Below are 17751 nucleotides of genomic sequence, written 5' to 3'. Positions count from 1 at the left end.
CCCTGTAAACGATTACCCGAGAGAAAATGTCCATTTGTACAGAAAGTCCAACACAGGTACTCAGTCAGGTGAACATGGGTCACCATTGGAAAAAAAAGTGAGTTTTAGGCACTTCTGCACCTGTCTGAGGCTGGTGCAGGTGTTTCAGTAACACATTTACAACCAAAAGTCGACAAGATTTGCAAATTCAAGGTTACTCACAAAGTCCGCCTTGGGTAATTCTTCAAGTCCAAAATGATCGGAACACAAATAAGTGTTATAGTTATGAAGCGTGAATACATGGCGATTATGTGGACGTTTCCTATAATCTGTAAGAATATGGTGCTGTGGACAATTTCAAAATCATCAATAAAAAATCGATCAAAAATACTTTCTTCAATCATAAATATGATACAATATCAAATTTTATTTACCGAGTATAACGGACTAAAATGAATCCTCTTAACAACACCGCACAACCTTTTCTCAAAGTACATAAAGACCGTACAAGCAAATAACACCACCTACACAATAAAAAATTTTCACATTACTAAAATAAACTAAAACATGAAACACAACCAAATGTGACAATACTAACCATGTTATCAACGTATTTCATTGGGGCCAAAGTGTAAATTGAAGTCGTGCTCAAGCTTTGGCCAATTATCTCGCTTACAACCCTAAACATACAAATATTAGTCAATCACAAACAATACATATTCCTCAACCACAACTACAATTCATACCATATACCTGTGTACGTTCATCTCTCTGATGCTGACTGCTGTATACAATTGGTTTACATCAACACTAGTGCTGGGATCACCAACAAAACTGCGCAATGGGGGTATAGCCAATGGCACGACCTCCCGTTCTTCTTCATCAGCATCATCATCTATTTCAATAAAATTAATGTTACCAACAGTTTCATCATCCCCTCTTACTTCAGTATGTGCACCTAGGGGGTCATCAACTTCATTTCCATCACCTTCTTCTTCGAACCCACAATCGGGACGAACTTCAGCCTCTTCGTCTCCCCCAACTTCAGCCTTCTCCTCACCTCCAACTCCATGTCCTTCATCAACTCCACCCCCAACCTCTTCATCAGTGCCACATGCATCTGCTTCATGAAAGATTGGAGTTTGATAAATTTCAAATAACTCCCTAGTCAGAACTCCAATCTTGGCATTCAATGCTCTTATATCTTCATTGTTTTTCCTCAATCTCTCCTCCGCACCTGCTTCCCATGCCCCGTCATCAGAGCTTTCGTCATCATAATCATCTTTGTCAACCTTGGATCCTTCACCCAAGGATCCTTCACTCATTCCTCCGTCATCCATGTTGAAAGCTGCACGGATTTCCGGCCTATGACGATCTTCATTTCGTACATACCACTCCATTTTTAACTACACCAATACCACACAACAAATTCAGACAAAATAGACAATCGATTTAAACATACAAAATAACGAAAAACAAAACACTTACATCTCCGGTCATAAAAATATGTTCAATTTTTTCGGTCCTTGATTTAAACGGGAACCACCTCATTATGCGCGGGAAAAACCGGTGCGAAGGATGACCATGCAAAGAAAGTCTCTCAACCGCCCAAGCCTAAAATATCATAAAATTATTTCATCAAACATAATTCACAATGTTCTGCACTACATCAAAATAGTCAACTACATATCATATTACCTGCAACACTGCCACATTGCCACTGAGAGTGACTGACTGGGGGATACCTGCTCCCATAATTTTCTTCTTACATTTATTTAAATTCTCTACAATATGTTTATGTACACCGGTGCACCAATCATATAGACACAAACGGTCTAAGTCATCTAACACTCCAAAAGGCATGTTACAAACATGCCTTGATTTCCTAGGGAAATAGAAAACAACCAAACAAACTAATATATATAACCGACACACTACATCAACATCAATGTTTTTATCATCAACAATGACATTAAACATGTCCGTCAAGTCCTTCAAACTGATGGTTTTTGATTTGAACATTTGACCAACCAATCCACCAACTACTTCATCAAAGGGAATCTCTAAACCACCTATTTCTAAACCTAAGCTCATCAACACATCAACAACTCTAAAGGGCACCAACTTTTGACTAACTCTAAAACTGTTATCATGTCCAACCCACCTGCAAACCATAACCTTCAATAATTTTAAATTCACCTCCACAGGGTTATTAATATTCAAACACCACATAAATGGTGTCATCCTAATCCGATCCACATGACACTGTCGGAGTAAACGATTCATTTCAATAATGATCGATGAATCCATCGAGATAAGAAGTCGCCACTACAAAAAAAAATCATAAAAATTTATTACTAACTACAATCCGTAAGATAATTAAATAATATATAAACACAAAATTTAATTTTTTTCTTACACTTGCTTTTTTCCCTTCCATTGCAACGGCCCTAACAAGATAACATTCCACACTCAGTTATATCATTCAACTTAATGAAAACCAAAAATACAGTGTAAAACACAATGTCAGGGCTAGCCCATTTTTACTTACACCAAAATGTTAGGGTTTCTCTGTGGACGACAACCCCACGACAGACCCACACAAAGGATGGAAGGGTTCAACGCTGTGGGTAGGGTAAAGATGGAACACACAGCCACAGAGATCCTCCAAGGTTTCAACGCACGTTTTGAAGAAGGAGGAGAGAACGAAACCGAGGATGGAAGCTTCGAAGACGGAAAGAGAACGAAGGCTTGAACGTACGAGAAGACGGACGACACAGCGAGAGAGAAGACGGACGAGAGAGAAGCCTTGAACGAACGAGAAGAAGGAAGGCTTGAACGAACGTCTTTCGCACCCTAAACCGCCAAACCCAAATCTTTAAAATTTAATCTGGAAAACCCAAAATACCCCTATGACCGTAACCCTTTCTCTGGTTTCTTTTCAAATTACTGAGCCAATGCACACACGCCACGTGCCGTTGTCAAAACTGTGTTAAAAAAGCGTTGTTGGAATAACATTTTCCTACTTTTAATTTAAAAATTTACATTTACATTTTTTATTTGCAATAAAATAATTCATAATTGTTTTTACCATTAAATAAACACCCACTTATCTTATTTTATTTTCACATATAATTTTCACCAAAACTTAAATATAATTTTAAAATATAAAAATAATATATTTTTGATAAATAAAAAATTAAAAGATTATATTTTTATAAATAAAATAAGATGTTAGGTTGTAATTTTATTGAAATAAAATAAAATAAGTAAATGTGTAATTTATTAAAAATATAAAAAAGGTTTATGTTTATTTAAAATGTATAGAGAATGTACGTATTATTATGTAAAAACAAAAGGAAGTAGATATCTATTTTAGAATTAAAGAAAAGTATGTATGAGTATTATTTAGTATAATTTTTTGCTATATGATTATTATCAGTATTTTTATTATTACTGAGCGAAAAATTAATATCAATAAAAATTCTAGATTAATAATATATTTTATCTATGTTAATAATACATTGTAAAATGGTTTAATTGGATGTTTGTGATTTTCTATAATCTCTATTGGGCCTGGACTTTTATGTTTGATTAACAAATTCTATTTACACTCCCCATATTTTGTAACACACCTCCACTTAGAAGATTTTTACCTATCTACTTCAAATTTTTCTTTTTTTTTCCATCTCTGCTTTTAAGATTTCATGCATGGTAAATGAAAAATCCATGTCACAAAGTCACTCAATTTTCTACTAATACAATCAGCTAAAAGAAAAATAGGTTAAAATATATTCTTCATACAGCATATATTCCAAATCTTGTAGTATAACAATAAAAGAAATAAATGATATTCATAAACAACTATACCTTTATTTGAATTCTAATTACATATATTAAGTATGCCATTAAATACTAATGTTAACATGGTCTAAAGAAAAATATTAATGACATATTAATTTATTGTATGATAGTTTAGTATTAGTATAATAAATATAACTTCATTTTGAGTTTTAATTGTATTTTTTAATTTGTCAGTTAGATGTTTACTGCATGGTAACTGTTACTAACATTTATATTTAGTTTGATGATTTGATATACAATATTTTTAATGGTAATGATTTTTTTAAAATACCAAATTACTATTATATTCAATTTATTTTCAATAAATTATTCTTTCAAACTCAAAGCTATCAGATCTTTCTTTGTTATACCATATTTCAATTATCTTAGATGGTAAAATGAAGGTGAAGAGAGGGACAATATTAGAATATAATGTCTACTCAATAAATATATATATATATATATATATATATATATATATATATATATATATATATATATTAAAATCTGTTTTCGATCTGGAAAAACAATCATTTTCGTATTTAGTCTCCAATAACTTTTTTTCTTGACTTTTGATCTTTGAAATACTTGTAGGTTTGTATCTGATCATACATTTATTTGTATTTATTGGCTTGTTTTTTTAAAATAATTCCATAAATATTTTTAGATTTCTCTTTTACTTCTAAATTTTTTATCATACTAATTTAAATACTTCTAACATGAAAATATCATATTAATATTAATATAAGTAATATAATGAAAAATATCATATAAAAAAAATAGGAACTAAAAATAAAAAAATATATTAAGAACCAAATATAAAATTTGTAAACGTTTTAAGAAAAAAACCATATTTAAGTTGTTTTCCTTTTTTTTTTAATTAAGGTAACATTTCTATTAGCTTAGGTGACATATTTTGAGTGGACATTTGGATATTAAAATTGATTTTGAATATCATTAATTAGGTCAAATAATTATAATTATTATTTTAATGTATTATAAAGAATTTAATGGTGAAACCAGTGAATTTTGTGTTTTATCCTATAAAAGAAATGGACAGAAGGTGATGATAACAAGTTAGACGTGCATCTATGTTCGTTTTCTGTAATAAAAATAAATAAATTTTAGTTTAATTATAAAGTAAATTTAGATTATTATAATATTATAGATAATTTTTTATTTATTTTATAGATAATTTTGTTTTCTTATAAATAATTATTTTAGTTATAAAAATGGTTTAGTTTAAGAAAAATAATCAAACTAAAAAAATGATTAAATTGAAAAAATATTAAGAATAAAATTAATAAAATAATTGTTTTAATTTAAAAACAATTACTTATTAAAGTGTAAAATTGGAAAAGAAATGTATATAATCAAAAGTTGAATTCTCTATACTACCAAATAGCATAATTTTTTAAATTAAAAATAAAGTCTATATATGTACAAATTGTTTATTTAAATAAAAATAATTAAATTTCATAACTTTTATTCTTTTTAAACAAATAGAAACTTACAGACCGAGTATCGTATAATCAGTCGGCCTCACTGGCTCGCACCGAGGCCCAATCATCCAACTTTGTAACGGGTTTTATCCAAAATCAATCCAGTCTATAACATAATTAATATGATCTACTTTTCATATAATATTAAAAAAAAACATAATTTCACACACTTCTTGAATATTTGGTCACCATCTTATCATAAATCATGGATCACACTTAAAAAATAATTATCCAATATGTAAAAAATATATGTACTGTTCACTCAAATAACTTATTTACAAGTTACATTACAATGGTAAAGTTTTCTAGGAATCCTTTATATTTCCATCTATTGCAAGAGTCCCATCAAATCACTCTTATTTCAATGAAATGAAATCATTTTGTAAGATCTAAATTTTCTTAGCATTCACAAAAATAATAATTCATTTTTGAATATCACTAATAATTTTTTCTATGAATAAGCATGCTTCACACATACAAAAATATTAAAAACAAATGTTTAATGGAATGTCTTGATAGCATTCTAGTCATCTCCAAACTAAACATCCAAGATCAAAGGTTTTTGGTTTTGTCACAGCCATATACCCCTTAATTGGAAACTTGTTAGTGCACATGGCAAAGCATTGATTGGTTTGAAATAGACTTGTTAACTAAGTTTCCAGTTTAACTCTCATCCCAACACACCTACACTTTGGAAACAAAATAGTGCTGATTTAACAAAACAAGTCAAGGAGAACCAAGCAAACCCACAAAACAAAACCCCCTGGTTCCTTCTGTCCCCAATAAATCAAGATAACATTTTTCATTTTTGGTTCAACTCAAACTGATTTTTCAAGCCAATAAAAATCTATGAATCATATCATATTACAACTGTGGTTGATAATCAATGTCCATCCCTATTAAAACTAGTACTTTAATGAGAAATCTAAACATGTGCTAAATTGGTATAAGAAGAATAACCCATTATCTAATCTAACACATCTTTTTAAATATATTATTCATTATTAACTATAAATTTGCTAAAACTCATGAGAGTACCCGAGTTTCAATATGATATATGTTAAAATATGAATGATAATATAAAAGTTTTAACATCAGTGAAAGTTTTAAAAGATATTATCTGGAAAAGGTATTGACATGGCAGCTCATAAATCAAAAGCATTATAATAGCAAGTTCCAAATCCAATTAATACCCTAACGTGAAGTTTTACCTAATGAGTCCATTTTCCAACACCAAACCAAAAAAAAAAAGGATTAAAGATAATAAAATAAAAAGAAGATGTTACAACTGAACCAGAAGAAGATTCCACTCTACCAAACTACCTGCACTTGCATTGAAGCTTAAGGAACCGACACACACACACACACATACCTGTCGGCAACCACAACCTTAACCAAAACTTCAACTCCCAAACCCCAAAAGAAACTTACCAGCAACATTCTATGTTTCGATTAGGAGGAAAAAGAAAGAGTTGAAAGGTGTTCAGCTCAAGTCAATCGGAAGATACATTTGGGGGAAGGTTCGTTTGAATTCGTCACCCAAACTCAATGATGGTCCAAGAGCAGCATTCACTTCCAAAATCAGTGAATCAGAAGCCCAAAACGCGGACGGCGGCGCTGGCAGCTACCAAGAGCCTCGATTTCTCCGCCTGGGTCTCTGACAATCTCGTCAGGATCGTGACCGTGGTGCTCCTCGTCGTGACCGTCGCCGCCGTGTTTTTCCTCCGAAACGCCGGCGACACCGCGGCGCTGCTCTGCTTCGAGAAGCAGGCGCAGGAGCTCGAGCGGATCGCGTACCCGCGCGTGGAGTGGGGCGCGATCGCCCCGATCGCGGACAAGACCTCGAAGTTTGCGAACTTCCGGACAGAGAAGTGGATCGTGGTTTCAGTGTTGGGGTACCCCAGCGACACGCTTAGGCGGCTTGTGAAGATAAAGGGATGGCAGGTGGTGGCGGTTGGTGGGTCGAAAACGCCGTCGGATTGGAGTCTGAAAGGTGCGATCTTTTTGTCCCTGGAGGAACAGGCCAATTTGGGGTTTAGGGTTGTGGATTACCTTCCTTACGATTCGTATGTTAGAAAGAGTGTGGGTTATTTGTTTGCGATTCAGCATGGTGCCAAGAAGATTTTTGACGCTGATGATAGAGGGGAGGTGATAGATGATGATTTGGGCAAGCATTTTGATGTGGAGTTAGTAGGGGAAGGTGCCAGGCAAGAGGTTTTGTTGCAGTATAGTCACGATAACCCGAATCGAACCGTCGTGAACCCTTATGTGCATTTTGGGCAGCGTTCGGTTTGGCCCAGAGGGTTGCCTCTGGAGAGGGCAGGGGAAATTGGGCATGAGGAATTTTACACTCAGGTTTTTGGAGGGAAGCAGTTTATTCAGCAGGGGATTTCCAATGGCCTGCCGGATGTAGATTCAGTGTTTTACTTCACCCGGAAGTCCAGTTTGGAGGCGTTTGATGTGAGGTTCGACGAGCATGCGCCGAAGGTGGCGCTGCCGCAGGGTGTGATGGTGCCGTTGAATTCCTTTAACACGCTGTACCATTCGCCGGCGTTCTGGGCCTTGATGCTGCCGGTGTCGGTGAGCACGATGGCGTCTGATGTGTTGAGGGGTTACTGGGGGCAGAGGCTGCTTTGGGAGGTTGGTGGGTATGTTGCGGTTTATCCACCTACGGTCCATAGGTATGACAGGATTGAGGCGTACCCCTTTTCAGAAGAGAAGGATCTTCATGTGAATGTTGGAAGGTTGATTGATTATTTGGTTTTGTGGCGGTCTGATAAGCATAGGTTGTTTGAGAAGATTCTGGATTTGAGCTTTGCAATGGCAGAGGAGGGGTTTTGGACTGAGACGGATGTGAAGCTTACTGCTGCTTGGCTGCAGGATTTGTTGGCTGTTGGCTATCAGCAGCCGAGGTTGATGTCGTTGGAGTTGGGAAGGCCTAGGCCAAATATTGGTCATGGTGATCGAAAAGAGTTTGTACCACAGAAGTTGCCATCAGTGCATCTTGGCGTAGAAGAAACAGGAACAGTGAATTATGAGATTGCTAATTTGATCCGGTGGAGGAAAACTTTCGGGAATGTGGTGCTTATAATGCACTGCAATGGGCCGGTGGAACGAACCGCTCTTGAATGGAGGTTGCTTTATGGAAGGATATTCAGATCTGTAGTTATTTTGTCAGAAAAGAAGGATGTAGATCTTGTTGTAGAGGAGGGTCATTTGGACTATGCATACAGGTATGTCTGGTTATGTTTTACATTTCTTTCTATTGCTAAATTATAATTGGTGACTTGTAAATTTTTGCAATTGTTTCTGAATCTAAATACTAGGCTTTGATGATTACCTGAGATGGTTCTCTTTTATCAGTAAGAGTAAGGATTGAGAGGCAATAAAAGACTGAAGTTTGTTAAAAAAAAAATATGAAATCATCTCAAGTAATTGCTTTGGGTCATTGGCTGTTTGGTGAAGTAAAATGCAGTTAAATTGCTTATATCACAGCAGAAACAGAACTTTCCTTCACTTTAAACATGTTAGTAGTAGTGTGAGAGGTGTTTTGTAGCCTGTGTTGACAATGGAAGCTTTTGGAAGGGGAAAGTTAGAAATATCACTTATTGTAGAGGTTTGTTATCCTGTTTTCTTCTTCATATGATTTTAATTTTATCCATCGCCTGATTTCAGGTACCTACCCAAGATTTTTGAGCAATTTAGCAGTGCAGAAGGATTTTTGTTCGTACAGGATAATACCATTCTTAATTACTGGAACTTACTACAAGCAGATAAAACTAAACTGTGGATCACTAATAAGGTATTGTTATTTTGTTCCTCTCACCCCAAGTGTGGATTCTTACTTCTTCATGATTGAAACTCCACCCATTCTAAATCCTCCCAAATTGATATTATAAGGGCTTATTGACCCCTGTTACAAATGCATGCACTAATATTGCAAGAAAACAGTTTTAATCTAGAGTAGCAAACCTCATTCCAATCTGTAAAACAGTAGTAAGCATTGGTCTGACTCGAGGAACTTTTGAACAAACACTTGTAGGATAAGAAAAGGGGAAGAAAAACCAAAATAAAATTGTCCATAACTTAATGTATTAGCTAATCCGCAGAAAGTTAGATTTGTCCATAACAAATGACATTTTGTTAAGTCAAGTACTAGAAAGGGAGGATTTTGTGTAGTCAAATACTAAACTGACAAACACCTACAGTTAAGGACTAGTTACTCTTTAATTTGTTGTTGCTGTGAAGTTTTTCACAGTTCCACTCTATTATCCTATCATACTGTTGGTGATATTACATTCATATTCATTCAGGATAATGTTAGTGTGAAAATATTTTATGCTATTTCTTCCACTCTTAGTCAATTTACTTTGAAGCATGGCTTTAACTCTTAAAAGATGGTGCAAGCCCTTTTCTCTCTGAGCATTAACAAAGTTACTGGGATTCAGGTGTCGGAATCTTGGTCTTCTGTAATAACCAATGGTGACAGTTCAGATTGGTTATCACAACAAGCAAGCATGGTACAGAAGGTTGTTAGCACGATGCCAGCACACTTTCAAGTGAGCTACAAAGAAACAAGTGACAATGACAAGAACCTCGTATTATGCAGTTCTGAGGTGTTTTATGTTCCTCAGCGATTGATCAGTGATTTTGTTGAGCTTGTTAGCCTTGTGGGCAATCTAGAGATTCATCAGAAGGTTGCAATTCCTATGTTCTTTGTGTCCCTAGATTCTACTCAGAATTTTGACCCTGTTCTTGATTCAATGATCTACAAGCAAAATCCTCCTGCTAATTCCACCACTCTTTATACTGCCAAAGTTCCTGCTGTTCATCCATGGAGCGTATCGAGTGAGCAAGACTTCATAAAGCTTATCAGAATAATGGCAGAAGGAGATCCACTTCTGATGGAGTTAGTTTGAAAGTAGAAAACTCTTTCTTCTTGATACTTGGTGACCACAGAGGACGCAAGAAACATGTAACACTTAAATAGCACTCCTACACGCTCTCTTTTTAATCGAAAACAGTGTTACACAGTATTTTTGTTTCTTGGGTGGGTTTTTAACCTTCTCTTTCCCCCTACCCTTTATTGTGTAGATTTCTTCCACAGAAAATTGTATCATTCCTTATTTTTTTCTTCCCTTCTTTTTTGTGAAAAATGAAATGAAAATGTATTTGTATTCAATATTGCATTGCAATCTCTCCATTAAGAGATTCTTTTTTTATACCAACTTGAAGCGTGTCTGATATGCAGTGGTTTCTGGGAATTTGCATGCCTATGCAAAAAAGAACTATTATTCCTACATCTAGATAAGAACTCTGCAAGATGGCTTAGCATACATATGCAAATAGGTCTGAAAGTTCATGCCTTTTTTTCTTCACTTTCATCAAACAGAACCCAGATGAACCTATGCTTGCTTTGTTCCAACCCATTTGCAATTTCGTGAATCTGTTCTTCTGCCAATGTTTGTTGTCCCATAAGATACGTATATCATTGAAACATGTTTGAAAATGGAAAACTTTAATGTCAGGAAATTTGCAGAATTGAAATTGTTTGTCTATACTTTGAATCCACATATTTTACAATTGATTTGAGAGATTAACATTGCTTCTTTCATGTAAGCAACTTATTATTAAAAGATTCATTTCGTGCTTAAAATTGATAAAAATTTAACGAGTTTTACAGAAGTGACGATTTTTGGTGCATCAATCCCCAAAAGCTTTCAATCAATTTAAATATTTATGGAACTGTTCGAAAGAAATGAAGCATGTGATATTTAAGGATCTTCAAAAAGAAAAATTTATTATTTTTGTCATTAAAAATTGGGACAATTTTTAACCCTAATTATTCTAAAATTAGTAATAACATTAATTTTAAATTAGCATAAAGAATATAACTAAATTCGAAAGATAAAGAATACCAATATTGATTTATAAATTAAAATAAAGGAGACGTATAATATATATATATATATATATATATATATATATATATATATATATATATATATATATATATATATATTTTACAAGTAATCAGGTTTGAAGTTTAACTCTAAACTTTTTATCACTTGACGAATCCCAGGATTGGACTAGTAGTAATTTAATAAATACTATTTTTTGTACTAACAGAATTTAATTCTTTTTATTTCATAAAAGAAAAACATTATCAAATATTTTAAAAGTTGTGGATTAGTAAATTATAAATAAACCGAGGTATAATTTTTAGTGTTTTCAAATATTTTTTAAATTTTTGATGAAAAAAATTATTAATATATTATTAATTGTCCTTGTAATCTATCTATATATTTATGTAAACTAAAGTTGAGCTTAAGGAATATATAATAAAAAGAACAACTAGTTAATAATTGTGCTTAAATTTAATACATAATATAATAATAGTAATAATAATAATAATAATGCTAATAATAAATAATTTAATATTTGTAGGTAAATTATATTAGTATCATTATTTTGCTCGCATAAATTTATATTTTAAAATATTAAATACATTTCATAAATATAAAATATTCACAGAGTGTGCAGTAAATGCGGCCTTGTATTAAAAAACCTACTGAAGTTAATACAAAAATATTAAAAAAATAGTAGCATATTTTAGAGTTACATATTATAGTCGTAAAATATTTATTAACTTTGTTGTATAAATAACAGAAATAATTTTTAACATAATTTATTTCTCTGATTATTTTTTTGTTTACAAAATTTAAATATGAAATCTTACTTCTAGCTCGTATCGAACCCAATTCCTGTTTAGAAAAAAGAAAAAAACTTTATAGACTTTGAGATGAAGGACAAATTCATTTTCCCTATTTCTGCAAAACATAGGTTTAAATTATACCGTGTAGAAATGATAGAGAAAAAAGGAAATACACTCTCTAAAATAGTAGATAAAATTGTTTTGATATATTAAGGAGATTCTTTATATAGAAACAACACCGTATTCAATCCAAAACTTAAATATTTGATATTTTTGAGTTTTTTAATATATCACTCAATTTTTATTTTTTTTACTAGATGTCAAACTTTGAACTCATACTTAAAATTTTAATAATATTCTATTAAATTCTAATTCTAGTTTCAATAAATAAATATATATATATATATATATATATATATATATATATATATATATATATATCATTTATGTAAATATATTTTCTTTTACCTAACTATTGTTAGGTTTTACCTAAATATATATATATATATATCATCTTCTCTTTTATTTGGATTATTTTTTTATATTTTCTTCACCAATTCCTCGTTGATCAAATCGAAAGCAAATTTTTCTGTCTTTTGATATGAATTTTGAATACTTATTGTTAGCATATTTGATCCCATAAAGGTTGTTTCCAAAGAAAATCTTAGAATCTTTTTTTAATATTTGAATAATCTTAGAAATATATAAGATATAAAAATCAATTTAATACCTAAATTAATTTTAAATAGAATTGTTCTTGTTCCTTTCACGGTAAGTTGTTCTTCATTCTCAATTTTTATTTGGAAATATTTTACTTGTTGAGTTTCTTAAAAAGTTATCCATCATGAGTTATGTGGTTTGTATAACTATTATCTATAATCTAACATTTTGTAGACTGTTTATTGTGACACATGATGTTGTAAGAAGTAATTCATTATCGTACTTTATTATCTTAATATCTTCTTGAGGAATTTAAAACTTGTATGCTTTTTTCACATGTTCCAATTGAGTACATTGATAACATTTTACATCTGGCCTCCACCAACACTTATTGGATTGATGTGTGTTTTATTTTGTTCATTTTGTCGTTCTTGACTATGAAACATCCTCTCTCATATAAAGTAAAACTCCTTCAACCATTTTATTTTTTGTTGCTCTTGTACTTGCAAGACATATATCACTTTTGTCAAAGTAATTATAAAATAACGTCATTTCCTTTAACACTGTTACCAAAATTTTTTCAAAGAGTTTGGAATCTAAAAACTTCTTTTCTTTAATTTTTATCTTATTAGTAATATCAAATAATTTGTTTGAGTATTCCTTAATTGTTTTAAACTCTTTCATCTTTCAAGCTCTTTTATTAGTTTTAAAACTTTCATGGATTAAATTTTTCTATTTTCTTCACATTCTTCTTTGAAAATTTTCAGAGAATCACCATCTTCCTCCTCGATTTTCCATAAATCTAGTATATCTAAATAAGTTTGTATCTTATACTCATAGATCAAAACTTTCATCATTAAAGAGTGAATAGTGACTTGTGAAAAATTTCCTTTCATTCTAAAGGTCTTGTAAGAATATTGACTCTTAATACCACTCTTGAGAATTTTTAGAATTTATGAAAATATGAGAGACATGCAATATATTTTAAAAGTGAAAAATTTATTAAAAACTAATTTAAAAAAGTATATTTTAAAAGTGAAAGATTTATTAAAAACTAATTTAAATAAAAAAGATAGTGAATATTCTCCAAAGTTGATATTTTTCTTATGCGAGGAATAAATTGAAAATATTCATTTATGCATTTTAAAATAATGAAATAATATATATTTTTACATACAGCTTTTTTATTTATATGCTACTATATAACTTCTTAACTCTCAATTCAAAATAATAGCAATAATTTGTTACATAACTATGGCTATAAAAAGTTGAAATTATTATTTTATTTTATGTTTTTATGATTAAAAATGAAATATATAATTACAAAAGTATTATTATATTGACTAGTAGATTTTACTTGTTTATTATATTTACAAATATAAAGATATATTAAATAATTTTTAATTTCAATTTACAATAACATGAAATATTAATATCTAATGGGTATACGGTAATGAATTTAAAGCATTTATATTTTAATAAGATAAGAAATTAAAAGAAAAACGTAAATATTATAAGAGAAATAAAAATTAAAGTAAACATATTAATAAAAAATAAATATATAAGCCTTAGAATAAAATGATATTTAATAAAAATGATAATTATAATTCTTTAGATCAAAACATAAAAATTAAATTATAAATATTAAATTGAAATTTAAAATATTTAAATAAAATAAAATTATAAAATACTGTATATAGATTCTGCTATGGTTTATCAAAATATGATAAAACAATGGGTTTGAAAAATATAAATTTCTTTTTTTAAACTTAAATTTTTCTCACATTGTGTTATTCTTATCGAATCTAATAATCTCACATGTTTCATAGTTGAGATTTAAAATAGTTATATTTATTTTTTTCATTTTTTAAAGAGTTTTACGTTCAAAAAAAAGACAATACTTCATACGAAGAATGATTGACCATAATCATATCATATGAGGAATTAGGAATAAAACATTATTTTCTAAAAATTCTATAAAATAATAATAGAATAAAATATTTAATGTATACTTTTAAGATGGCTAGACTTATGTTATTCGTTTAGTGTATAAAAATATGTCACTTTTTATGTATAGAATTATCTGATTATTTATAATGCAATACATATTTATATTTTAAAATATAACACGGGGTATTATTTATTATTTTGTTTTGAGTCTAAAAAGTTTTACATAAACATTTCATATGAGAACAGAGGAAGGAATAAAATCAATCAATATATATAACAATATGTCATGTGTGATAATCAGATAATTTCTAAAAAAAAAAGATAAAATGAATTTAAAAACAAAAAGTTAAAAGAAAAAACAGAAGAACAGACTGAAGCCAATAAGAGTGGACCGAAAACCAGAAAGTGAAAAATGGAAGAAAGAGGTTTAAGAAATGAGCAAAGCCGTGTAGCATCTTTCTTGTTGAACCATTGCAGACAACACTGAACCATTTTGTTTTGTATAATATGGGAACATAGATTAAGGTATATTTTTGCTGTTACCGAGGCTACAAGGTTTTTTCTACTTTGGAATTTTCAAATTTCAGTATAACCTACCTCTGTCACTTTGATTCAGCACAAAACACAATGTCTGAAATCACAGGGAAATTTCGTTTTTTATATTTCCGTTCAAGAAAAAAACAAAAATATGATTGCTTCGATAATTTCAATGTGGTTGGTTTCTTTCGAATATCACATGATAGAAAGTCCCCCCTTTTTTTTAAGTTTAATACAAAATATATGGTAAATGATATTTTTTTCTTACTAGTTAAAAATTAGCTAAAATATGAAAATTAGTTCAAATTGATGACTCTTAATCTCGATTAATGAGTAGATTATAAAAGATCATCGATATAAGCATAACGAAACATTAATTTGAACGTAAACAACTTTTTATATTTAATTATGTAGTTTTTGTTTGTTATGCTAAATTGAAGCTCAACTATATAAGTTTCGGTGAATTATAATAATTTTGTGTGTAATTATATAAATTTTGCAATATCTTACTATCTGCGTTACCATCGTTCAAATATTAAATAAGATCTCGATTGACTTTGTTTACACAAAAGCATGAATAACATAAACACATGGATAAGAACAACAAATACTCTTAATATAGCAACTTTAAAAATAAACATAAATTCATCCTAAGAACTTTATAATATAATTATCATGACTTATTTTTAACAAGTAGATAACAAAATGGGAGTGAGATCCATACCAAAGGTGAATAATGGTTGAGTATTTTTATTATTAAGTGAATAAGTTCTACAACTCGTACTTACAACAATCAAGTTAATTAAATCGCTTGACAAATAATGGAGGCTTTATATCCAATGACATTGCCTTTTCATATATTCATTCAAATTCATAATAACTGTTATTACGAATTAAAAATTATGTAATTAATGTTATCATTAAAATATGAGTTAGTTGAGGTTCAATTGATTAAAATAATCAATTATAATAAAAGTAGTGTTGTTGTCAAAATGAGTTGTAACCGCGAACCAACCCGACCCATCATGGGTTTGAACCGAGTTGGATTTGAGAAAAAAAAATAACTTTTCTATACGGGTTAGTTTTCAACCCGGCTCACTTAGAACCCGGCTCATCAACCCACTTAATTTAATTTAATTATTTATTATTTTGTGTTTCAATATTATTAGTTATAATTTTTTTATTATATTGAACCGAGTTGAATTTGAAAAAAAAAAGTAACTTTTTTATACGGGTTAGTTTTCAAACCAGCTCACTTAGAATCCGGCGCATCCAAGTTGAACCCGTGGTGGGCCGGATTGGCTCACCAACCCACTTAATTTAATTTAATTATTTATTATTTTGTATTTCAATATTATTAGTTATCATTTTTTTATTATATTGTAGATGAGATAACAAAAAGATATTTCAAGGGGAAAAATATTATAGATTTATCTATTCAAGACTCTAATATTATAGATGAAAAAGTTATACAAAAATTATCAATATTAAAAACTTATTTGTCCGTCTTTTGTGCTTGTTTTTGGATTACGCTTGTATTGTATGATATATATTTTTTATTTTGAATTGTCTTTGGAATTAGAGTGAAATTTATTTAGATTTGAATTAAAAAAATTATAATTTTTTTTTTATTTTAAAAAAATTTATAATTAAGTGAGTTAGTGAGCCAACCCATTTAATATAAATAAAAGGGTAATTAATGTGTTATATCTGTAATTTGTATTTATAAATTTCTTTTTATGATTTTTTTATTAGATCAGTCACTTAATTTCTTTCAAACCTGATTAGTGACCTATTTTACTAAATAACCTACTTGTACTAAATAGATGGTTAGCTAACTTTAGTTGTGATTGATGATTACATCTTATATTTTTTTTTTAAAAAAAAAGTGACAAATGAAAAGAATTTATATGGAAAACTTTTAAAAACCCTACGCAGAAAAGTTAGAGAAGAGACGATAACATTATTTTATGTCAAAGGACTACATACATGATAAATACTTTAAAAAAATGAATTTTAAAAAATTTATAGTTCACCTTACATTGAGAAGGAGAGAGAGTACAAGTGAGATTAAAAATATAAAGGAAATTTAATCAAAGCTAACATAATCAAGATTATGTTACTTTAATGTTGTAGTTTGAATTTTGCCACCAACAAATAACATAATTATTATTTCTGCTTTTTTTTTCTTCAATTTATCAATTTTTTTACCGAGTTATCAATAAATTAAAGACAAGAAAAATAAAATATAAAAAAAGCAACCACATCGTGTCATTAATAATAAAATTATACAATACATTTAGAAAAATAAAATAAAAAACATTTTTGCACACTCAATACAAAAATTAATTAAAAATATTCAAATTTAGACAGATTTAAAACCAATAAATATTTTATATTTACATGGAGACTTCATAGAACATAATAGCTTATTACTTACATCACCACTGGCCAAACTATTTGTTCATGTTAAAAAGTTCATATAAAAAATTAAGATTATTTTCTTAGTAAAATTGGTCTTTCGACAAGAGAAAGTTCAGATTACGAAACATTCTTCATACCATA

The 17751-nt window shown here is 29.9% G+C and overlaps 2 protein-coding genes and 1 long non-coding RNA gene across 3 annotated transcripts; 1 reads left to right on the top strand and 2 right to left on the bottom strand.

Annotated features, from left to right (window-relative positions):
* Positions 1 to 376: 376 nt before the first annotated feature.
* On the bottom strand, positions 377 to 796 carry LOC128196030 (uncharacterized). The gene is made up of 3 exons (XR_008248112.1): positions 733 to 796; positions 578 to 659; positions 377 to 503 (listed from the first exon to the last, which is right to left on the bottom strand). It is a non-coding gene; the product is annotated as an uncharacterized LOC128196030 (long non-coding RNA).
* Positions 797 to 801: 5 nt separating this feature from the next.
* LOC128195877 (uncharacterized) lies at positions 802 to 2289 on the bottom strand. The gene is made up of 4 exons (XM_052874580.1): positions 1678 to 2289; positions 1468 to 1593; positions 903 to 1385; positions 802 to 813 (listed from the first exon to the last, which is right to left on the bottom strand). The coding sequence occupies exons 1-4, from the start codon at positions 2287 to 2289 to the stop codon at positions 802 to 804; spliced, it is 1233 nt and encodes a 410-aa protein (XP_052730540.1).
* Positions 2290 to 6568: 4279 nt separating this feature from the next.
* Positions 6569 to 10506, top strand: LOC108326293 (probable glycosyltransferase STELLO1). Its single transcript, XM_052874245.1, has 3 exons — positions 6569 to 8557; positions 9000 to 9126; positions 9773 to 10506. Exons 1-3 carry the CDS (start codon positions 6873 to 6875, stop codon positions 10241 to 10243), a joined length of 2283 nt encoding a protein of 760 aa, XP_052730205.1. The 5' UTR covers positions 6569 to 6872; the 3' UTR covers positions 10244 to 10506.
* Positions 10507 to 17751: the final 7245 nt, after the last annotated feature.

The sequence above is a fragment of the Vigna angularis genome, chromosome 3 (assembly GCF_016808095.1).
Source record: "Vigna angularis cultivar LongXiaoDou No.4 chromosome 3, ASM1680809v1, whole genome shotgun sequence".
Taxonomy (NCBI): domain Eukaryota; kingdom Viridiplantae; phylum Streptophyta; class Magnoliopsida; order Fabales; family Fabaceae; genus Vigna; species Vigna angularis.
This window is presented reverse-complemented; position numbering and strand designations above follow the sequence as displayed.

What these genes read in the sequence shown, in the direction of transcription:
- LOC128195877 (XM_052874580.1), bottom strand. Translation starts at nt 2,289, where the DNA reads ATGGATTCATCGATCATTATTGAAATGAATCGTTTACTCCGACAGTGT. An exon ending in GCAATGTGGCAGTGTTGCAG is followed by an intron (nt 1,594 to 1,677) that starts GTAATATGATAT and finishes ATGATATTTTAG; the next exon opens with GCTTGGGCGGTTGAGAGACT. An exon ending in ATATTTTTATGACCGGAGAT is followed by an intron (nt 1,386 to 1,467) that starts GTAAGTGTTTTG and finishes GTATTGGTGTAG; the next exon opens with TTAAAAATGGAGTGGTATGT.
- LOC108326293 (XM_052874245.1), top strand. Translation starts at nt 6,873, where the DNA reads ATGATGGTCCAAGAGCAGCATTCACTTCCAAAATCAGTGAATCAGAAG. An exon ending in CATTTGGACTATGCATACAG is followed by an intron (nt 8,558 to 8,999) that starts GTATGTCTGGTT and finishes GCCTGATTTCAG; the next exon opens with GTACCTACCCAAGATTTTTG. An exon ending in AACTGTGGATCACTAATAAG is followed by an intron (nt 9,127 to 9,772) that starts GTATTGTTATTT and finishes ACTGGGATTCAG; the next exon opens with GTGTCGGAATCTTGGTCTTC.